This window comes from Protopterus annectens, chromosome 9.part0 (assembly GCF_019279795.1).
Source record: "Protopterus annectens isolate FY-2018-M chromosome 9.part0, PAN1.0, whole genome shotgun sequence".
Taxonomy (NCBI): domain Eukaryota; kingdom Metazoa; phylum Chordata; order Ceratodontiformes; family Protopteridae; genus Protopterus; species Protopterus annectens.
Window position 1 is genome coordinate 776,630,501 of NC_056743.1, and position 23,442 is coordinate 776,653,942.

General features: G+C 42.4%; 1 protein-coding gene across 1 annotated transcript in view; it reads right to left on the minus strand.

Moving 5' to 3' along the window:
* LOC122811519 (polynucleotide kinase 3'-phosphatase) overlaps window positions 1–23,442 on the minus strand; it is an 897,059-nt gene that overhangs the window by 347,840 nt on the left and 525,777 nt on the right. The window contains exon 12 of the mRNA XM_044083405.1: window positions 20,099–20,195. Coding sequence (XP_043939340.1) covers window positions 20,099–20,195 — 97 coding nt within the window. The remainder of the gene's footprint in view (window positions 1–20,098; window positions 20,196–23,442) is intronic.

Here is a 23,442-nt window from a genome sequence, read left to right on the forward strand (position 1 = left end):
AAACAGCCTTAGAATGCCGTATTTATAACAATATAAGACAGCAGCAAAAAGGTCAATAGAGCACACAGATCAATAGTAACACATTTGAATTTTGCCTTTACAGCAATCACAGTACTAGAACTCTTTGAAGTTTTTTTCTTCTGCCTCAAAAAAAGTAATTTAAATTCAAAGCAGTGTCATTAAAATTAGCTAGAACTAGTGCAGACTGCATTAATATACTCAATAACAAAAAAAGTTACCATGCCCAGGTAGTCTAAGTTTCAGCGGCAAAGTCAGATCCAGTCTAAATTAGTCATAGACTTGAGCCTTTTATTTATAACAATGGAAAACAGAAAAAAATACTCACTAGAACACACCAACCAATAGCAAAACCCTAGAATGTTGCCTCTATAGCAAGCACAATTGTAGAATTCATTTGGTTTTCTTTTCTGCACCAGATATATGGTACAGAACAAATTGACATAGTTAGGAGTTATTCTCAAATTTCTACAAAGATAGTATAGTTGTGTAAAATCTTACCACAGATGTCCTTCTCTTCACTACTGCAGTATTCTTTACAAAAGTGATCTCCTGCCAAGGATAGCCCAATGTTAGGCCAGTAAACCAAAGCCTTTAGGTCTTATAACAGCCATACAGCACTCTCATGCTTCCATCATAAGGCATACGGCATAAGTGTGACACATGGATGCAAACACTCAGGAGTGAAATGACCCAGGAGGAACAGAATACCATCAGGGACAAAAGAGAACATGTACATCCAGATGGAAAAAAGGAAGGAAGATGAAAACACTGATTAAGGGACAACTCATTGACCACATTGGGCATAAAACAGGGATTACTTTGAACAGACACCAAGACTCTGTGAAAAACCAAAAGGAAGAATAGCCATGTGAGCCTGAATTTCAGACACTCTCTTGGCTGAAATAGCCAAAAGAACAGTCTTCCAAGTACAATGTTACAAGGAAGCTGAAGAAGCAGGCTCAAAAGGAGCCTGGATCAATTTTTCAAGTAAAAATTTGAGATCTCAAAAAGGCAAAATAGGCTTTCTGGGAGGTCAGATATGAAGGAAGCCTTTAAGAAATTGCTTGAACTGAAATGCAGAAGCCAGAGGAGGATTCAAGGGAGACAAGTATAAACTGCTGAGAGGTGAGCTTTAACTGAAGAATATCCTAACACAACATGGAGTAGATCACTCAAACAAGGGAGAACCAGAGGAATCTCCAAAGACAGGGGATCCTGGCAGTGAGAGACACCAGACAAAAAAAATATTTTCTATTTGGATATACACGAATTTCTGGTAGTGGGTTTCCTGGCTCCTGCAGAACCCAGAGCATGTCCTCAGAAAAGAGATGCCAAAAAGGAATCAAAACCTTATCATCTAAAGTGTAATTCGAATAGTGGACAGGTATAGCTGGATAAGACATCCCTTGTCTTGTGTGAGAAGATCCACCAGATGAGGTAAACTTGTGGTGATTGACCCTAGCCAAGTCCGAAAGGTGGGAACTAATGCTGTCTGGGCCAAAAGGAAGTCACCAGGAAGATTTTGGGAGTCATGCATGAACTTGCGTATGACTCGTGGCAACAGAGGAAGGTGAGAAAAGCATACAGAAAAGTACAGTTTTGTACCTACCATAAATGTAGATGTTCGAGGATTCCATTGCTGCAGTCCTTACTATTGGGTATAGTCCGCATCCAGTCGGCCCGAATACCAGAGTATAAGGCTGACGTCGGTCAGGGCGCATTAGACTGACGTCAGTACGTCAGGGTACTAATGCGCATGACCGGCGTCATATCCTCAGTCTTTTCTTGCCCCAGATGTCAGAAGACCCTAAAAAGACAAGGCCCAAAATACCTGCACCAAAACATGAACAATATATACAAAAATATAAGCAGGTAAACTCACCTACACTACCACCCCTAAACACAGAGGCGAAGGAGGGAGGTAATTGGACTGCAGCAATGGAATCCTCGAACATCTACATTTATGGTAGGTACAAAACTGTACTATGTTCTTCGCTTTCCATTGCTGCAGTCCTTACTATTGGGTAGAATCCCAAAGCAGAGGTAAGGGAGGCTGGCAAATCATAAAGAAGCAGGAGCTGACAACATGCCTTGCAAAACAGCTGTGGCAAAACCAGCCCTAGACTTAGAGTAGATAGGAAGGTGATAATGCTTAGAGAAAGTATGCACTGAACTCCAAGTAGCTGCTTCCAAAATATCCTTAGTTGCCACCCCCCGTAGAAATGCTGTTGAAGTGGCAGTAGCCCTAGTGGAATGAGGCCTAATCCCAGCTGGAACCTCCTTGCCATGATGGGAATAACAAAATGCAATGCAAAAGCCAATCCACCTAGAAATAGTTTGTTTTGACACAGGCTTGCCCTGTGAATTCAAAGCAAAAGAAACAAACAACTGCGGAGACTGCCTAAAATCCTTAGTCCTGCTTAAGTAATAACGCAATTGCCTGTGTACATCTAAAGTATGCAAAATCTTTTCCCCTTTATTTTGGGGGTCTGCATAAAAAGTAGGCAAATGAATAGTTTGGTTTAAAGCCACACTAGAAACCACCTTAGGCATAAAGGAAGGATTAGTACGTAATGATACCCTATCCTTATGGAAAATCAAAAAGGGCTCGACTGCCATAAGGGCCTGCAACTCAGACACCCTTCTTGCAGAAGTAATAGCCAACAAAAAAGCAGTCTTCCATGACAAATATTTCAATTCAGCAGTAGCCGCAGGCTCAAAAGGTTGTAGAGTAAGTTTTTCCAACACAAAATTGAGATCCCAGGCAGGAGTAGGAGCTCTACGTGGGGGTCTTATATTCTTTGCCCCTCTAAGAAACTGTTTGAACAAAGGATGCGAAAACAAAGGTGGGTCACAATCATAGTGAGCTGAAATTGCTGCAGCATGAATCTTAATAGAAGAGAAGGACAACCCTTTGTCCAATAACTCGGTAAGATATTGAAGAGCCACACTGAAATTAGGCTCAGAAATCTCCAAATTCTTTGCTGTACTCCAAAAGAAAAATCTCTTCCATTTTGCTGCGTACACTCTCCTTGTACTAGGTCGTCTAGCTTCCATAATCACTTTTAAAACTTGCTGAGGAAGTTGAGACCTGCTGTGTTTCAACACAGAATATGCCAGGCTGTTAGATGAAGAGAGTGAAGCTTGACATTGAGCAGATGACCGTCCTTCTGAGAGAACAGATGAGGAATCAGAGGTAAAGGCCATGGAGGCTTCTTTACCAGACTCCGTAGTAGTGGGTACCAGTGTTGCCGAGGCCAATCTGGAGCTATCAAAATCATCCTTGGCCTGTCCTGTCTGACCTTTAATAGTACCTTTGGAAGAAGAGGCAGAGGTGGAAAGGCATACACATGAAGATTTTCCCAACTGAAAGACAGAGCATCCACTTTCCAAGCTGTGTGATGAAACCCCTTTGTGCAATACTTTGGCAGCTGGTGGTTTAGTGGAGAAGCGAACAGATCTATGTCTGGAGTTCCCCATGACACTGTCAATGTCTGAAATACATGAAGATCCAGTTTCCACTCGTGGGGATCCATGATTTGTCTGCTTAACACATCTGCTAAGGAGTTCTGTGCTCCTGGCAGAAACCTTGCCTGAAGAGTTAGTTGCAAGCTTAGCGCAGTCTCCCATAAAATTATTGCTTGCCTGCATAGAGGATAAGAATGTGTTCCCCCTTGCTTGTTGATGTACCACATGACAGTTGTGTTGTCTGTTAGAATCAACACCTGCCCTGGAAGAAGTAACTCCCTGAAAGCCAGTAAAGCGAACTGGACTGCTAACATCTCCTTCATGTTGATATGCAGATGCTGTAGTCTGGCAGGCCACTTGTCTTGTATCCACTTTCCATTTAGATGAGCTCCCCAAGCAATGTCCGAGGCATCTGTCGTTAAAATCTGACTCGCCTCTGGCCGGGTCACAGAGAGTCCCTTGTTTAGGTGACATTCCTGAGCCCACCACAAAAATTCTCTTTGAAGGCAAGGTATTATGGGAATGACAGTGTCGAAATCCTGGCAGTGCTGTGTCCATACATTTTTGAGATACCATTGTAACTTCCTCATATGCAGTTTGGCATTGGGAAGCACCAGAATACAAGATGCCATGAACCCTAATGCTTGAAGGACTGTCCCTGCAGTCAGCACGGACTGATGAGATAGTTGATGGAAGTAAAGTGATAGACTCATTTGTTTGTCCGGGGTTAAAAAGGCCATCTGGGCTGCTGTATTCAGTCTCACACCCAGAAAGCACATGTCTTGAGAGGGTACTAGACTGGACTTTATTTCGTTCACAGAATACCCTAGGCATCTTAGCACTGCTATAACATATTCCAGATGCTGTAGAAGGTCTTCCTTTCCTTGAGCCAGAATCAGGCAGTCGTCTAAGTAAGGATAGATTTGAATTCCTTGTAGCCTGAAGTAAGCTATCACTGGAGCCAGAACCTTTGTGAATACTCTGGGCTCAGTAGATAAGCCAAAGGGCAATGCAGAGAACTGATAATGAGAATCTCCAGCTCGAAACCGCAGATACTTCCTGCAACTTAGCCTGATAGGCACATGAAGGTAAGCTTCCTTGAGATCTAAAGTTACCATCCAGTGATCTTTGCCCAGCAGAGGTAAAAGCTGTTGTAACGTCAACATCTTGAACTTGGGAATGTCCAGATAAGTGTTGAGGAGAGATAAATCCAAAATTGGTCTCCACGTGTTCCCCTTCTTTGGTACTAGGAACATACGGGAATAAAATCCTAGGCCCCTTTCTGATACAGGGACTGGCTGAATGGCCCCCATTAGGAGTAATTGAGAAACGTGCTTGTGAGCCTCTTTTCTTTGTGGAGGAGGAACGTCTGGCATGCCTTTGAAAGGGGGCATTGTATGGAAATAAAACCTGTAACCGTGGAGAATAATGTCCAACACCCATCTGTCTTGAGTAATTAAATCCCAATTTTCTTTGAAAAGAGACAGGCGTCCTCCCAAAGGAGCTGCCAGACGAGAATCTACTGGCAGCTGAAAAGGCAGGTCATTGGGTCTGCTTACGAAAGGACTGACCCCTGCCCTCACCAGAAGTCTGAGCAGGTGAACTCCCTGTTCTAGACCTAAAAGAACCTTGAGCCCTGCCCCTACCACGTCTAGACCTACCCCTAGACTGTGAGTCATAAGCAGGATATGTCCACCCCTTAGCAGGCCAATTTCTACTAAACTTTGGTGGCTGTACCTGCAAAAAAAATCCTTAACAGTTTGCATAGACTTAGCTTTGTCCTCCATTTTCTTTAAAACTGCTTCCACAGGCGAACCAAACAACACATCAGACTGTAAAGGTGCATCCAAAATCCTTGTCTTAACATGCTCAGCCAAATTCTGATCCCTCAACCAGGCATGCCTGCAAAGAACAGAACTAGTGGCAGCCACCCTCGAGGAGGCCTGCACAGCATCAAAGCCACATTGCAAAGAATGCTTGCCCACTTGTTCAGACACATAAACCAAATCCAGCAACTCTTTACACTCAATACCTTCCGCCAAAGCATCCACCTTAGATTTCAATTGTGAAAGGAGATAATTTTGATATTTCAGCATGTGAAACTGACAATTTAATGCTCTCATGGCTAGAGTGGAAGAAGTATACAGTTTCTTACCCCACCTATCCAAAGCCCTCGCCTCTTTGTCAGTGGGAACAGGATTTCTAACCACAGAGGCTTTAACACCTTTAGGCCCCTGAGAAACAGTTTCTGGGTCCGCCCTAGGACTCTTAAACAAATACTTATGAGCTTCGGGCACCCTATAGTACCTATCAGGTTTAACAGGAGCAGGAGGCAAAGAATCAGGGTTCAGGGAAGCCTCTGCACAAACATCTTCCACCACAGTCAACACAGGAGGTATAGCTAAGGGCCTATGCTGGGGTAAAAACAAGAATTCCCTAAGCCTCTTCCTGGAATCAGAGTAATCCTGGCCTTCCCATTTAAAGTGCTCCCTCATGGAATGCAGAGTCTCTGAAAATGAAAAATCCTCAGGAGGAGAAGCCGAAGGAGTGGCATCATCCACATCAGAATCAGAATAAGGAGGATACTCCTGCAAATCATCCGCAGAAGACTCAGAAGCCTCTGAACCCTGTTCAAAACTGGCAAACTCCGGTTCCATCCTAGGCCTCTTATCAGGAGGGCCCATAGAACCCCTAATCATAGTAATCAAATCTTCTGCCATTTTAAGCATATGTTTCTTAGGTACAGAACCCGAAAAGCTAGGAGAAGCCCCCACTGAAGCTGAAATTGGCCTACCTCTAAAAGAAGCTTTAGCAACAGAAGGAGAGGCTCTAAGTACTTTGGGAAGAGAGGGAAGAATAGGTACCTGAGAAGCCCCCTCAGCCTGGCCTGCCTCCTGAGATGGGACATCCTGTAACAGTAAAGTTTCTGCCGGAGACTCCATAGAAACTCCTGGCAAAACCTCTGGCTCCACTGAGCCTCCTAAAGAACCGACGTCCGGGACTGCCGGTTCTTCAACCCTAGGCTTCGCTGTTTTGTCCTTGCGCTTCTTGGTCGAAGCGGGCGTCGGAGCATCCGACGGCATTTTATAATTGCAACGTTTCCCAAACACTAACCTGGCACAGTCTAACCTCCTCTTAATAGTGCGTTTGTTAAACCTAGCACAAGAGCGGCAACCAACAACGTCGTGCTCAGGCCCTAAACAAGGTATACACAAAGTATGGAAATCCTTATGCGGTATCTGTTTCCCACAAGAAATACAGTTATTCACTTTTTCTGACATCCGGTTGAATACTGAGGCAAGAAAAAACCAAAATGTTCCCCAACGGGGTACTTAGCCAACTCTGATTCGGTCTGAAACTCCGGTTTCGGAAATATCTCAGAACGCCAACCTGCACTCGCAAAACTGCTTCTGCATCGGACCACGCGGCAAAAAAGACTGAGGATATGACGCCGGTCATGCGCATTAGTACCCTGACGTACTGACGTCAGTCTAATGCGCCCTGACCGACGTCAGCCTTATACTCTGGTATTCGGGCCGACTGGATGCGGACTATACCCAATAGTAAGGACTGCAGCAATGGAAAACGAAGAACATCAGTCCCTTCCATGTAAAAGATAAGGTGTCCACTTTCCAAGTCAGAGGATTTGGGACTCTGGAATTGAAGAGTCACATATTTGAAAGCTACATCCCAGACATGAAGAGCTAGCCTGTAGAGGAGATAGGATCTCATACACCTCTGCTTGTTGACATACCACATTACAGTGGTATTGTCTGTGAAGATTTTGAGGGGCCCAGGATGAAAAGGGAATGACAAGCTTGCATAACCAGAAAAAGAGCTCTCATCTCTTTTACGTGGATATGGTCTGATGTCTGACGAGGACCCTGGATTGTCAGGGGGGCCGTAGCAGGCTACCCACCCAACGTCTGAAGCACCATCCGTGAACAGCTCCTGAGTAGGAATCACAGCCTGGAAGGGAAACTCTGGATTGAGACAGATGATGAATCCACCACAGAAGCTTGAGTATGAGACAAGGAAGAAAAGGAATAGAGAACTCCAGGGAGTAGCAATGTTGCAGCCACACTGACTTGAGGTTCCACAGAAATTTCCTCATTTGGAGCCTTGCGAGATGGAGCATAGGAATAGTGGAGGCCATAAATCCCAGAACCATGAGAAATTCCATGGCCTTGAGAGAGAGGACAGAAGTGGAAGAGACTAGAAGAAGGTTGTCAGAGACAGAACTTTGGGAGCAGGGAGAGATGCCAGCATGGGAATGGTTTGAAGCCTGCACCGAAGGAAAACATGATCCTGGGAAAACATCAGGACTGACTTCTGGAGATTTATGGTAAACCCCAGACTGTGCAAAGACAAACAGTAAACTGGAGATCCTGCAACAGAATGCTGGGAGAAGGGAGTTTAAATGAACAGGTCATTTAGATAGGGAAAACATGTATCCTTCGAAGCCTGCAAAAAGTAACGGCATGAAAGAGGCATTTGGTACATACCCTTGGGGCAGTAGAAAGGCCAAAGGGCAAAGCAAAGAACTGAAAATGCAAGGAAGAATCATAGAAATGTAAATATTTTGTGAACAGAGGGTGAATGGGGGTGTGAAGGTATGCATCCTTGAGATCTAGAGAAGCAAAAAGGCCTGGAGAAGAAAAAGAAGAAACAACGTCTGAAAAGACAACATCCAGTAAGAGGTGTTGAGCTGAGAAAGATTTAAATTAGTCTCCATGTACCTTCCTTTCAAAGAACCAAAAACATTTTGGAGTAAAATCCCTTTCCCACCTGGGCAGGTGGAATGAGCTGAATGGCACCCTGATCCAAAAGGGGATTGCAGAACCTCTGGAAAAAGAGGAAACTGTTTTAGATGAGGCTGAAGAATGCCTGAAAAAGGGGGAAGGGATTTCCAAACCATGAAATCCCCCTGAAGAATAACATACAGCACTCAAGAGTCTGAGGTGATCCAATTTGGAAGAGAGAGAGAAAGGCAGTAAGACAAGAGGACCTGATTGAGGGGAAGGGAAGGCCAAACATAAAATAGATACAGGCCTGTCCTGAAAAGAAGGCTTCTGAGATGGAGTCTGAGTGGACTTAGCAGGAGGAATGCGTCTAGAACCCCTTTCAGAGGAGGGCGAGTCTGTTTATGAACAAGGCCAGACTTAGGAGGTTAATTCCTCTGAAATTTGGGGAAAGGGGAGACAAAAATATGCCCCTGCAAATGCTTACCCTTATTTCTTATCTTGGAGGGACTTAAACAGGGCAGCAGCAGATGTCCCAAAAAGATTTTTACTATCCATAGAGACATCCAAAAGCCTGGCTTTAATATAATCACAAAGTATGAAGACGTAGCCAAAAATAACATCTCATCATGGAACCATGCACAGAAGCCCTGGAAGAAGCATTAGCAACATCACAGCTACATTTTATCAAGTGACAGGCAACATGGGAAGTGGACGCAAGCAGGGAAGAGCAGAAGCCTTCCCTTTCAGAATCAGGAAGGTCAGACTCCATCTTACTTACCTATGAAAGAAGAGCCAAAACATACCTGGTCATGTGGAGCTGGTAATTATCAGCCCTAAAAGACAGGGTGACAGCAATATATACTTTCTTACCCAACCTTTCCATGGTTTGCTGCCTTTATCTGCCAGGTTTCTTGGGGATCAGAGGCTGAGAATCAGGAGCAATAGAGGCTGCAGTAAAGGTGTCCAAAAGGGCTGCCAAAACAGGAGTGACAGAAGATGGCTTCAAAGACTCCATTTGTAGAAGCTCAAAATAACTCTTTTTGGATGTCAGTGACCTGGCAGCCATCCCACTTAAAATACTCCATCATGTAAGCAATAGTATCCTCAAAAGATAATTCATCCAAGGAGGAATCTGGACTCAAAGAATCCTCTTCCTCTGATCCATAGACTACAGGAGAAGAACTTTGAAAACAGTAAGCAAGGGTTGCCTCCCCAGAACCCAAGTCTTCATCTGAGGAATCTAATTACACAGGCCTCTTAACAGAGGAGGAAGACCAGAGAGAGAGAGAGAGAGATTTTCACAGGTTCAGAGATTAGTACTAGACTAACTGCCCTTTTGGGTCATTTGAAGCCTAGCCAGTTACCCCATGTGATAATCAAACCCTGCACCTTGTGTCTTTAAGGTAAACACCTTAACCATTATATCATCCTCCCACCCTATCCATCCTCCCTCCCACCAAGGAGGGGAAGGGACAAACTCCCCTCGAGGAGGCTTCTTGACCATTAAAGCATTGAACAGACCAGACCCTAAGTAAAATCCTGTCATCCATGTTTGGTTTTAGCAACAGGGGAAAGATCTTCAGTTTTCTGCTTTTCCTTGAGCAGGACATCTGCCCTAAGTGCTCTTGGAGATTCAGACCTTTGGTAAGATTCAATAACGATGGTAGGTATCTCCTCCCTTACTAAAATCTGAGGAGTCCCCCTTGGTTCCTCATATTTCATCAGCTGACATTCCCCTTCAACATCAGGTGCAGATGATGGAAAAGCCTCTAAGGACATGCAAGAGTTTGGATCCATGCTGGCCTCCAATGGGGTCGTAGAAGAGGAATCACAGGCAAGCACCAGATGGTCTTTAGAGCTTTCACTAACTTGTAGAGAGATGCCCAAGGGAGACTGGACAGCAACTGGATCAGGCCTAAGCTTTTTGGCCTTCTTCTTAGCAAATAGATGGCCCCTGGGAAGCAGGATTCTGCCACAGCACCCTTACTCAACAGCTTAAAGTTGTTGGTTCTCAAGATATATGAATACGGCGGATAAATTACATAGGGTCTTAGGCACAAATGCTCGACAAATAAAGCTCTGCATGTGGTCATGGGTCCGGGAAGCACCCAACCAAAAAAAAAAGACACTAGTATTGATTGTCTTTATGGGGGGGACTGCCTCCCACATTGAGATTTTCCATTTCTGGATGACATGAACATAGATACCAGACAAAACTGAAAATGGATAGAGGAAAAAAACTCAAAGGGGCACTTATCTGAAAGCGGCTCGGTAACCAGCACAGCAGAACAGCGATCAGACTGACATTTGATAATGTGTTCAGACTGGCGGCAAAGGAGTTCTGAGTGTATGTCCATATGTCACCTTTATGCCCTACACCTTATGCAGGGAGCATACATTTGACAGACTGGGCCTATAAGACCTAATGGATTTGGAATACTGGCAGGATGTTGGGCTATCCTTAGCAGAAGATTCCTTATGTAAAGAATACTGTAACAGTGATATGGAAAGACATATTGTTTGTCAGTACTCTGGGGTTGGGGAGTTTTATAATGGTTAAAGTGTTTACAACTCAGGCAAAAGGTACTGGGTATGATTCTCACCTTTGAATGCAGTTTGGACCAACAGATAGAAAATCACAAATTCGCCCCAGCTTGTCACCCGGCGCCCATATGGACATGGCCAGTTTGTAGATGCCCTAAGGCACATGCAAATACAAAAGCCATTCTAGCCTGCAGGCATTGATAATTAGGAAGATTGGGGCATGAATAGCTAGGTTTAAAAAGGCTCTAGGGCCATTAGCCTAGTAACCTTCTGTGATCATGTGATCCTTTGGCAGTTCTGATGTACTCTACATGCCTTTTTTGAAAAACGTGAGGTTGACAATAAGGTTTTTCCTATTGTGTCAAACAAATCCTGGAAAGACTTAACCAGGGAAGGAATAACCAAAGGCTGTGGGTTTTTTGACATCTTACTAGCTTATCTCTTTGGCAGGCAAAATCCCCTCTGACAACCAAACATAATGTTCCTTTATCAAATTGGCACTTTAAGTGAAAAAGTATTCGTATCTACACCAGAAAGAATAACTCAAACCACCTAATTCTGCAGCCACATAAAAAAACAGTCTGCTTCATATACATGTGTACCATCCCCTGAGAAATGCTAAGTGGAAGAAGGCCTCTTCCTTGAAATAGAAAACGAGGAAGTTAACGTGGATTGAGATGGAATATGTCCCAAGAAGAGCCTTTACCAATATGTTTTTTTGCAGGTGTGGCTATTCAGCACAGATTCCTAGATTATGTATCATAAAACATTTGACTGACTATGGGAGAGGTATTTAAAACTTGCTGGAGTAGTACGAGTAACCACGAAGGACCTCCTCAACAGCTGCTTCTTTCTTTTCATTCACATATGAGTTCAAAAGATGAAATTAACCTGAATACAATCATTTAAGAAAAGCTGACGGTTCTTTCAGGACCTTCATTTGCGATGAGGTCTTAAGACTCTACCTCCTGTGAAATCAAATAACATACAACTTGTCTTTTAGACTTTGTCATGCTATGTTTTCTCTAACCTTTGAGGATGTCATTGCATTACAACCAAGTGTTATTTTATGTCTCATTCTCAGCCTGTTTTTTTTCATTACCTTCCCTAGCATTTTCAGATTGCAACAGTTCTTGAGTACCTTACATTTTCTTGAATAGAACTAAGAATTTCTCCCCTTAAACCTCTCCTCTATATACTGTAATATCATGCAAAAGAAATGCTGTGAAAGCCTTTAGATTCCTAATTTATATTTTTTTCATTTTTACATTTAGTTGGGTAAGCACACTAGTCCATAGACCATTTTTAGACACAAACTGGACCCAGAAGGCATAAAATGCAGGAAAGCAAAATCCATCACCTTAACACTCTTGTTAAATCAAGTATAGTCTGTCATTATGAGTCATGTGGAGCCCCAAAACAGAATGCAATTTGAAAATCTTTTAATATCTGTCTTCCATGGGTATACACATGCACAGATTTAAACACGGGATGACATTATACCCAATTTCACAAAAACATCACTATTATCATTTTCAGATCCAAGGAAAAATAGCAAGGTTTTGTGAATACTTACGGACTAGACCTTTGTCTAAAAATAACCTAGAAAATATTCTCAAATGGAAAAGTTATCAACTGATTTAAGCTTTCAAAGCTAATAGAAGAATTGAAGACAGTGTGGGCAACTCATTTTAGATGGAAGACTTACCATCTGATGCCAGGTGATAGGCAACATGAGACAGGCACTTACCCTCACATGTGGGGATTTTCAGACACTTAAAAAAACAGGCTACAAGGCAAATGATATCAGTGAGCAGAAGCTCAGCTGCTAAAATGCTGCTAAAAAATGTCCTCTTTGAATGAACAGCTATCCATTTCTTATTTGAGCAAACTATTTTTTTTCCAAAAACAAATGTATTTGCATCACCAACTCGAAAGACAGGATGAGCGGCCATGGTGGTGCAGCGGTTAGTGTTGCCCCTCACAGCAAGAGGTTCTCCGGTTTGATCCTTGGCTGGGGAGCCTTCTGTGCGGAGTCTGCATGTCCTCCCTGTGGTCACGCATGGATTTCCTCCCACATCCCAAAGACATGCTGGACACACTAAATTGGCCCTAGGCGTAAGTGCGTGTGTGTGTGTGTGTGTGTGTGTGTGTGTGTGTGTGTGTGTGTGTGTGTGTGTGTGTGCGTGTGTGTGTGTGTGTGTGTGTGTGCCTTCTGTGGAAGGTTAGGAGCAGGGATGGCAACTCGACACCATAAAACTCCACTGCCAATCATGAGCGGACGGTGATCCGCTGTGTCGAACCCTAACCGGGAAAAGAAGAAGAACTCGAAAGACAGGACATTTGCAAATAACTACACAAATCACAACAAAACATCATCAAATAAAAGCCATTTATAATCTAAGCACATACATTGGAATTATTTATTACTTTTTACATCAATCAATATAATGCTGGTGTTTACAAAGTAAGACATTTACGTAACAATTGTCATTTAACTTCACCTTTATTACTGGAATGTATATTCTGGGTCTGTCTCAGGCCCTGTCTACATTTAGCAACTGCCTTTCCCTTATCCAATAATTCTTTAAGAAGGCTTAATAGCTCTTCTACAGCTGGGTGAATTCTTTGTTTCCATTTCTTTGTTATATTTAATAGCAGTACTGTGGTAACAGAAGCCCATGTTGCCGATGGCACTTCGTCCTTAGCTAATTCAGAAAAAGCCTAGGCTTTGTGGGTAATTTACTGTCTACAGTTCTGTCAAGTATTTCTTGTACTTGGGATTTGAACAGAGAAAGGGTGGGACAGACTCTGAACATATGCCACTAATCCCTACATGCCAATGTCTCACTCCTCAAACATGCATCTGAAAGCTCAAAATACATTTGAGCTAGTCAGTGGGAGGGTATAAAAAAAATTATGGAAAGATTGCCACTCAAAAAAAATCTGTAGCATCTCAAATTACAGACATATCTTTGTGCAAGTTGATGGGCCACCCATTTCTCTTTGGTTATAAAAGCCCAAACATCTATTTTCAGGCAAGCCTAAAGCCCTCAGATATAAAGTGATGCCTAGTACTGGCAAATCTTTGGCAAGTGTCCAATTTTGTCTGTGAGTGAGCCTCATGTATCCCTATTACTAAAAACCCATAAGACTAAAGTTGGGAGAAAATCAACAGCTTATCTGCAATTACTCATGATGTGTAACTGTCCCTTCAGCCAGATAAATAATGCCTCCGCTGTGCGTGCAACACGAAAAATTTCTTGAAATTGAGGCCAAGACATGACAGTCCCCAACTAGCAACTGTTTTCAATATTGCATCTGTGGGAGTTTATACAACTCACAGAGAAACTACTTACACCACTGTAGATCAGAGTGTGTGATATACCTTTAAGAAACATTCCAGTCAGTGGGCACGTGCTTATAAGTACTGAGCACGTGCAAGCAAGAGAGTATTTTGAGTGAGCAGCCAGAGTGAAAGGATGCATGTATGTAGTAAGTGAGTCAGTTAAATAGTTCGTCTAAGTTTAATGTTCCTGCCATCCATTTGTGTTTGTATGCAATAAACTACTTAAACAACCAAGCCTTTTCGTCTTATTAGTATGTACAAGATGAACGATATGGTATCAGAATGGAATCCAGAGGCACAGCCATGAAGCAACCAGTTATAAATGGAAGAATATACAGGAGTGGATCACCCTATTAATCAAACGACTCACAGACACGTAAAAAAAGAATTCCAGGTACTAAAACTCACTTAAATTATTTATTTAGCTACAAATATAAAATGAAGCACTAAGAATGCTCAAAATGAATTTCTAATTAAACGAAATGTCTGACTCTTGTGACATATTGATAAAGATTTTAGAAATAATTCTGAAAACATTTGAAACAATATCTGAATTGCATAAAATGTATAAAAAAGGGGAAACGACTGTATTTTTTTAGTGTGCTACTTTTTTTTGCATTAAAGTTATTCGAAATATTCAAAGTGTGCAAAGTGTTGGCAAGTGTGTGCAGCATTACAGTGCAGTTATTGTGCAAAGTACAGGCATTTCAAGGAATATTTTGCAAACTACAGTCTTTCGAAGAATTTATTGTGCATTTGAATATTATTACAAGTGCCTGGTGTGTGTGCATGTTCGTACATAATTACAAAGGCCAAGGCTGCATTGTGTTTTACTACAATTTGTGGACAAGGCAGAAGGATTTTGTTGACCCGCACCACTTGTGTTTGATAACAATATTGCAGAAAAATGAAGAGTGTTTGAGCAGGAATACAATATTTTCATACAGACTGCTTTTTCTGACAGACACACGTACAAAGGAATTTATTCTGCTTAAGTTAACTGGTTCAGAAGCCAGTGAAAGAGAGCATTCATTTGTGTATACACCTGCAGTGTATGCAGGGGAGGGGGAAGACCGCCATGTTATGGTAGACACTGAAACGTGGGAAGACCCTGAAAGCTTATAAAGGAAATTTAGAGAAATGTGTAACCCCTAAATTAATATTACAATGGAGAGACAATTATTTTACACAAGAGATCAAAAGCCTGGTGAAACTTTTGAAGCATATATAACCGACTTGAGAAATAAGGCTAAACATGCAGATTTGGTGATTTAAGGGATGAGCTGATAAAAGACAGGCTTGTGTGGTATTAATAATGACACAGTGAGAAAGATTTTGCTTCAAGATATTGATTTAACGTTAAATAAGGCCATTGAGATTTGTCAGATATACGAGCTTACAGAAAGGTACACAAGTATGCTTACAAATGAGAAAGCAAGCTTTCCGGTACCTTCCACAGTTAATGTATGCAGCACAAGGTTAAAAGATATAGGTCACAGTAAACTGTTGTAATTGTGATCATAATCACAAACCCAAATGAGAAAAGTGCTTAACTATTTGTCAGCAGTGCCATTCTTGCAAAAAGAGGAATAATTTCAAAAGGCTTTGTAAATCAAATAAGGCACATTGTTTTATTAAGAGAGAGCATGCAAAGAGGCAAGTTGATCAATTAGAAAGCTGCAACCCTACTTTTTATGTTGATGGAGTGCCTCTGCTTGGTGAAACAGTCAATGTAGAAGATTTATAAGCAAATAATGAATCTTTTGTACTGTTCCGATTAATGGGAGTCCCATAGACCTCAAAGTAGATACTGGCTCAAAGTGCAATGTTATCTCAGCATAAACGTTTGTCAGAGTAAAAGCTGCAGAACAACTTGATTTGACAAAGTGTGCAAAGCTTGTTGCTTTTGGTGGTGAAGAGATTCAAACCAAAGGCTCAGTAGTGCTTTCATGTTCCTCTGCAGGGAACGGGTATGACTTCCAGCTGTACATAGTCAAGAGACATGTTCAGTCATTATTAGGCCTCAGAGACAGTTTGAAAATGGGACCTCTTTCATTTCACAAAAAAGTCCATCATGTAAGCCTGAATGAGAAGAGCTCAAATTTTGCCCAAACTTTTTTCTGAGTATGCTGATATTTTTGCAGACAAACTATGCAAACTTCTAGTTGTGTACTCCATGAAGTTAGACCCGTAGGTCAGACCTGCACAGAACGTTCCAGTAGCTATGCAGAACAGCATCAAAGCCGAGCTAGACAAAATGGTGCAGCTAGGAGTAATTTGTACAGTAGAAGAACCAAATGAATGTGTATCTTCCATAGTAGTAGCTCATAAGAAAAGCTCAGATGATACCAAAATATGTACTGATCCAAGAGATTTCAACAAAGCATTAAAAAGACCTCATCATCCTATGTGCACAGTCAAGGAAGTTGCTCTCCTCATGCCAAATGCCACTGTTTTTTCTGTCTTAGATAAAAAGAGTTCATTTTGGCCAATTTTACTTGATCGTAAATCTTCATTGCTAACGACATTTGGTACACCATTCGAGAGATACAGATTTCTGAGAATGCCATTTGGAATAAAGTCAGCTAGCGAAGTCTTTCAACATGCGATAGAACAAATTTTTTCTGGCTATCCATGTGCTAATATAGTAGAAGATATTCTAATAGGAGGCAATGGTGAAGCTGAGCATGACAGAAACCTCAAGAAAGTTCTGGAAAGAGCACGTGAAGTGAATCTTAAGCTGAATCCTTAGAAGTGTAAATTCAGGCTTTGAGAGGTTACTTATGTTGGTCTTTTGTTTACCAGTTCAAGTTTATGACCAGATCTTTCCAAGCAGACAATTCTCGAGATGCCAGCTCCAGACAATGTGCAAGCCTTTTCTTTTCTTGGCACAGTCAACTATTTAGGCAAAGGTGCAGTCATTCTTCAAGAGAGTAGACCAGTAACCTATGCAATGAGAACTCTTACTCAAACTGAGATGCAGTATGCCCAGATTGAGAAAGAGCTTTTGGCAACTGTGTTTGCATGTTCGAAATTCCATGATTATATTTATGGTTGACCTATCCAGGTCGAAACTGACCACCAACCTCTAGTCACTATTTTGAAAAAGCCAATGCACATAGCTCCTCCGAGATTGCAACGCATGATGCTCAAATTACAAAAGTATAATTTCAATCTTGTTTACACAAAAGGCAAACTTCTTTATCTTGCTGATACCTTATCTCGATTGCCCAGGAAAACCAAAGAACAGCATGACAACGAGCAACTTGAGTTTGAAATCATGGAAGTGAGAAATTTTTTTCTTCCACATGTCTTGATGAGCTTAGAACTCACACACCTTCAGATCCAATTCTTCAAAAGCTCAACCTCTTTATCAATAAACACTGGTTCGGACAATCTTGTTTACCAGAAGTGCAGCAGTATTTTCCATACAGAGATGAGATTTTGTCAGGCAATGGTATCATCATGAAAGATCCAAAAGTCATTTTTCCAAAATCCTTGCAACAAGAGTACATTAAGATCTTGCATCGTGACCACCTGTGAACTGATTCTACAAAAAGAAGGGCGAGAGAACTAGTATTTTGGCCTTCTATGTCAAAAGATATTGAGAGAGGACTTTCATTTTGCTTAGTATGTAATAGTACACAGCCGCATCAACAAAAAAACCCACTTCAGTTAAGCCAGATTCCTGAACTACCTTGGTCCATAGTAGCCACAGATATCTTCCAGTGGAATGGTCAACATTACTTGGTGTTAGTAGACTCTTATTCACATTAGTTCGAGATTGACCTACTTCCTAACCTGACATCCAGTACTGTCATTACTAAGTTGACGGACACTTTTCTGTCCATGATAGTCTGCACAGAGTCATTTCTGACAATGGTGCACAGTTTACAAGTCAGCAGTTCAAATAATTTACAGAAACGTGGGACTTTGTTCATATTACGAGTAGCCCTGAGTACCTGCAGTCAAATGGTTTGTTTGAATGTGCAGTTCAAAGTGCAAAACAGCTGTTAGAGAAATCGAGGCATGACAATGCCAATGTTTTCTTAAACTTACTAAATCTCAAAAACATTCCTCGTGATAATCATCTTAGTTCACCTGCCCAGTAACTTATGTCGAGACATACCAGAACCACATTACCAATTAGCAGAACTATATTGGTTCCATGTGCTAAAAACAACAGAGCAGTGAAAGCTCAACTGTTGAAAAAGCGTTTCTCCCAGAAATCTTACTATGATAAGAGCAGCAAACTGCTCAGTTCATTACAAAAAGGGGAGATAGTGAGGATGCAGACATCAAAAGTTTTTGATTGTATTGGAATTGTGAAGAGTTTGTGTCAAGAGCAGAGATCGTACATCATGGAATCACAAGGAATGAAATTCAGGCGGAATCAGAAAAATTTATTACCAATGTCCGGACCAGTGTTACAGCATCTTGCCTGTAACAAAGACTCAGTTTCTCAGAGTGACTTGTCCAATGTTCCTGTTCCAGAAGACATTCCATCAGCAATCCCTTTTGCTGAGAATAACCAGAGAATCCTCAAGCAGAACATTCCCCAGTGACTGTCCCTGTTGCTAAACCCAGTCCTAACTATTACATTACAGGATCAGATCGCATTTCCAGACCTAGTTTCAGATACATGGCAACCTGGACATGACTGCTGTTTTGTTCATTAGTGTCTGTATAATTGCATGCCTATTGAAATGTCATTGCGTATTTAAGACAGCTCAGTAAAGAAAAAGGATGTAGATCAGAGTGTGTGATAGACCTTTAAGAAAAATTCTAGTCAGTGGGCACGTGCATATAAGTACTGAGCACATGCAAGCAAGAGTGCCATTTTGAGTGAGCAGCCAGAGTCAAAGTAGTCAGACAGTTTGTTTAAATTTCATGTACCTGCCATCTACCCTGATATGTCTGTATGCAATAAACTACTCAAACAAATACCTGAGCCTCTTTGTCTTACTAGTGTGTACAAGATGAGTGGCAACCACTACCAGATAAAAATATAAAATTCTACTGTCCAGAAAAGTTTGTGACACAAGCTTCCACAAAGCACATAAATCTGCTTTACAAAATAAAGTAAGTTTGATTTCAGGTATGAAAACAAAACAGCAAGCTTAGCTAGTACAATACAAAAAAACTTAGGAATTGTACACTCAGGGTTACTTTGATGGACTATCAGCAGAATGTCACATGTAGCAATTTCATCCATCTTACACATAAATAAGGCATTTTACGATTTGTTTCTTATGTTGCTAGATAACCACACAGGCAATACTATATATGTTATACATCTGAATAACTAGTGTGTAGTCTAGCAGTCTGTCTAAAGTATACAATGGCTACTCCGCTTGAGACCATCAAGCTTTATTCTACCAACAGGCCAATTCATTCCTTCCAATCTCTTCACTTGGAAGATGTCAGTGAGGCAAAACAGGAGCTATGGATTGTGATCATCTTTCAGTGGAGATGGAAGATTTCCAGATAGCCCTAATACTCTACTTGCTGGCTGGCAAGTATGGTGCAGTCCCTGCAATACTCATCCCCCATGCATGTCTGTGTGTTTTCCACTCCCAAGTTACGTCTGTATGAAATGCAGTTCAAGGCCTTCCCCTAGATGGCAAGTTTATGGTGTGGCATTTTCAAATACCCTAACCCAGGATGGGCAAGCTGTTGTCTGGCACTCAAGTCAATTCTTTATTGGTTGTCTTCTCTACTGCTTGGGCCACTAAAACACTGACCAGCTGTGCACCACTCAGAGCTTTATCCCTCTGTGTCATGGAGCTAGCTATACTATATTTCATATTTTGCTCCCAAAATATTACATGGCGTACATGTATTTTTCGACACTGGGTAACAGTAAAAAAGAAAACAGTTGACAAAGATCAAACAGTTGACAAAGATCCATCCATCTTCCTGGTTATAAAAGGAAATAAATGAAAAGTATATCCCCCTTAGAGAAACTTACAAGCTGGGTATCCAACAGCCACGACTACTTCAGGGGATTTTGACACAAGACATGCAGTAGATGGTTCATACTGAAGTCCCTTTGGATCAAGCTTTTTCTAGACAAAGAAAAAATGACTTTTAAAAACACATACAAACATGTATTTTAACTTAACTCTTATTGTTATCAAAAAACATTTCAAAATTGTAACTAAATATTGTTAATATTGCTTGCACTTAAATCATAACGTTCGATGTATGTAGTCCATCTCGCCTCACATTCTTACCCGTGGGTATTCGGCTCCGACTCGGCCTATTTTACTAGCTCAAAAGTCTCTGATTGGCTGGGCTAAGAGGGTATCCCATGGTACACTGCTCCATATCCCCAGATCTAGTTTGCTGCAAACAACATAATTATTCCATACATACCTCGCATCCATACAAACAAAAACTATCCAAAGGGACTCTGCAGGAGACAACCTAACTTCCAAATCCTCCAGGCAGGGGGAAGGCGGGAGGGTAAGTAAGAATGTGAGGCGAGATGGACTACATACATCGAACGTTATGGTGAGTACATAACTTCTTGATGTTATGTAGTCCTATCTCGCCTACATTCTTACCCGTGGGACAGCGTCCCTAGCACCTACATCCTGGGTGGCTCATAGGAAAATACTCCTGAGAACTGTGGAGCCAAATGAAGATCTGCCTCTGGAAACCACGTCCAATTTGTAATGAGAAACAAAGGTGTGAGGAGAAGCACAAGTAGCTGCAGCACATATATCATCCATTGACAATCTAGCTTGATAGGCTGTGGATGTGGAAACCGCTCTTGTAGAATGGGCTTTTACTGGAAAAGGCAAATTTTTACCTGCTGTCTGATAGATGAAGGAGATACAGCTAGCTATCCATCTAGAGAGCATGACTTTGGATACCGCAGAACCAAACCGGTTCTCCGAAAAGGAAATAAAGAGTTGGTCTGACTTCCGGATATCTATTGTCCGGTGTAGACAGAAGCGTAACTGTCTATGTACATCCAATTGGTGAAATCTGAATTCTGCCTTGTTAGAAAAGTTGGGGAAGAAAACTGGCAGCTCAATAGAATGACTCATATTAGACAAAGAAGCCACTTTGGGAAGAAATGATGGGTTTGGTCTAAGAGAGACCCTATCTTTATGAAAGATCAAATATGGGGATTAGATGGAGAGGGCTTGAATTTCAGAGACTCACCTCGCTGAAGTGACTGCTGTTAAGAATGCTGTTTTCCATGTTAAAAATTTTAACTCACAGGTAGCTACAGGCTCGAATGGTGGAAGAGTGGGGGCTTGAAGAACAAAATTGAGGTCCCAGGGCATGGCAGGTTGAGATACTGGAGGACGAAGTAATAGAGTACCTTTAAGGAATGCTTTACATAGTCGGTGTGCCATAAGGCTAGGTTCATTGGCCACGTGGAAGTTTGATATAGCCGCCAGCTGAACTTTGATGGTGGCTGATGCGGACCTTTGATAGAACAGCATAGACAAAAACTCCAGAATCGAATCAATTGGAGCCATGTAGCGATCAATGCCTCTAGAATGAGCCCAGATAGAGAACCTTTTCCCATTTGCTAGAGTAGATTTTTGTAGTGGATGGTTTATGAGAGGAAAATAATATATGGACCACTTCTGGTGAAAAATTGTGACATCTGACTAACGATGGAAGTGGAGTAGCCAGGCTGTCAACCGGAGTGTCCTCAGAGAGGAGTGGAACTGTCCCGACATGTGCGTCAGTAAATCTGGAAGAGGTTCCAGATTCCAAGGAGTATCCACAATGTAAGGCTGAAGGAAGGGGAACCAAACCTGCTGAGGCCAGTGTGGGGCAATCAGAATAATTCTGCTTCCTAAGGATTGTGCTTTCTGAATCACCCTTGAGAGAAGGGAAAATGGAGGGAAAGCATAAAGCAGACCGGAGGACCAATTGTGAGCCAGAGCATCCCTGGGCGATTCCCCCGGTGGGGGGGATCAGCGAGAAGTAGTTGCTGCATTTCGCATTGAGAGGGCTGGCAAAAAGGTCACAGCAAGGCTGACCCCATCTGCTGAAGATTCGCTATGCAACCAGGCGATTCAGGGACCACTCGTAGGGCATAAGAATCGCCCTGCTTAGCTTGTCCGCTATTACATTGGTCTTCCCTGGAATGTGCGTTGCCACCAGAAACCGTTGGGAAGCTATTGCCCAATGCCACACGCGCATGGCCTCTCTGCATAGTGGGTAAGATCGGGTTCCCCCTTGCTTGTTGAGATACCACACTACTGACATACTGTCCGAGTGTATCGCAATAGTCCCTACAGGAAGAACCTCTTGAAGTGCCTGCAACGCAAGAAGCACTGCTCTCATCTCCAGGACATTTTTTGTGCAGATGTATCTTGTGCTCCTGCCACGTGCCTTGGACCGTCATGCCGAGATAATACCTCCCCACCCCATCTGGGAGGCGCCGTTGTCACCGTGGCAACAGGGATGGGAGGGACAAAGGGCTTGCCCCCGTTCATGTTGTTGGTGCACAGCCACCAGCGGAGGTCCTGCTTGCATTTGTCTGTCATTAAGATTGGATGGGATAGTGGAAGTCTTTGGAGAGACCACTGGACAAAGAGGAGCCATTGAAGAAGTCTCATGTGTAATCTCGCTAGAGGAACCAACATGATAGTCGTTGCCATGGTACCTAGGAGTTGTAGAATCAGTCTTGCCTTCGCATGTCTCAGGGGCAACAGTGTGAGTATCTGTTGTTGCAACTCCGTGATCCTCTCTTGTGGTAAGAATGCTCGCATTTGAACGGTGTGCAACTCTGCTCCTATAAAAGTGACACGCTGTAAGGGCAATAAGGCAGATTTTTTCCAGTTTATTGTGATACCTAATCAGTGACACAGACTGATGGTAGCATCCCTGGTCTGAATTAGTTGATGCCTGGTGGGGGCGGTAAAGAGCCAGTCATCCAGGTACGGAAACACCTGGAATCCTTGACGTCTCAAGTGAGCCGTCACCATTGCCATACACTTGGTGATCACCGTGGGGGCTGTGGTGAGACCAAAGTGCAGGGCTCAAAACTGAAAGTGACTGGCTCCCAGCCGGAAGCGTAGGTGACACCTGGATGCCCTGTCCATTTTGACATGGTAGTAAGCATCCTTGAGGTTGATGGAGCACATCCATACTTCCTCTCCCAACAATGGGAGAATTGACTGTAGAGTGACCATATGGAATTTGGACTTGTGTAATCTAGTATGGGTCTCAGGTCCCCTGTTCTTTTCGGCACCAAAAAGAATCTTGAGTAAGTCCCTAATCCGATTTGGTCTGAGGGGACTGGTTGGATGGCTCCTTTTTCTAGCAGCTGAGATTTAA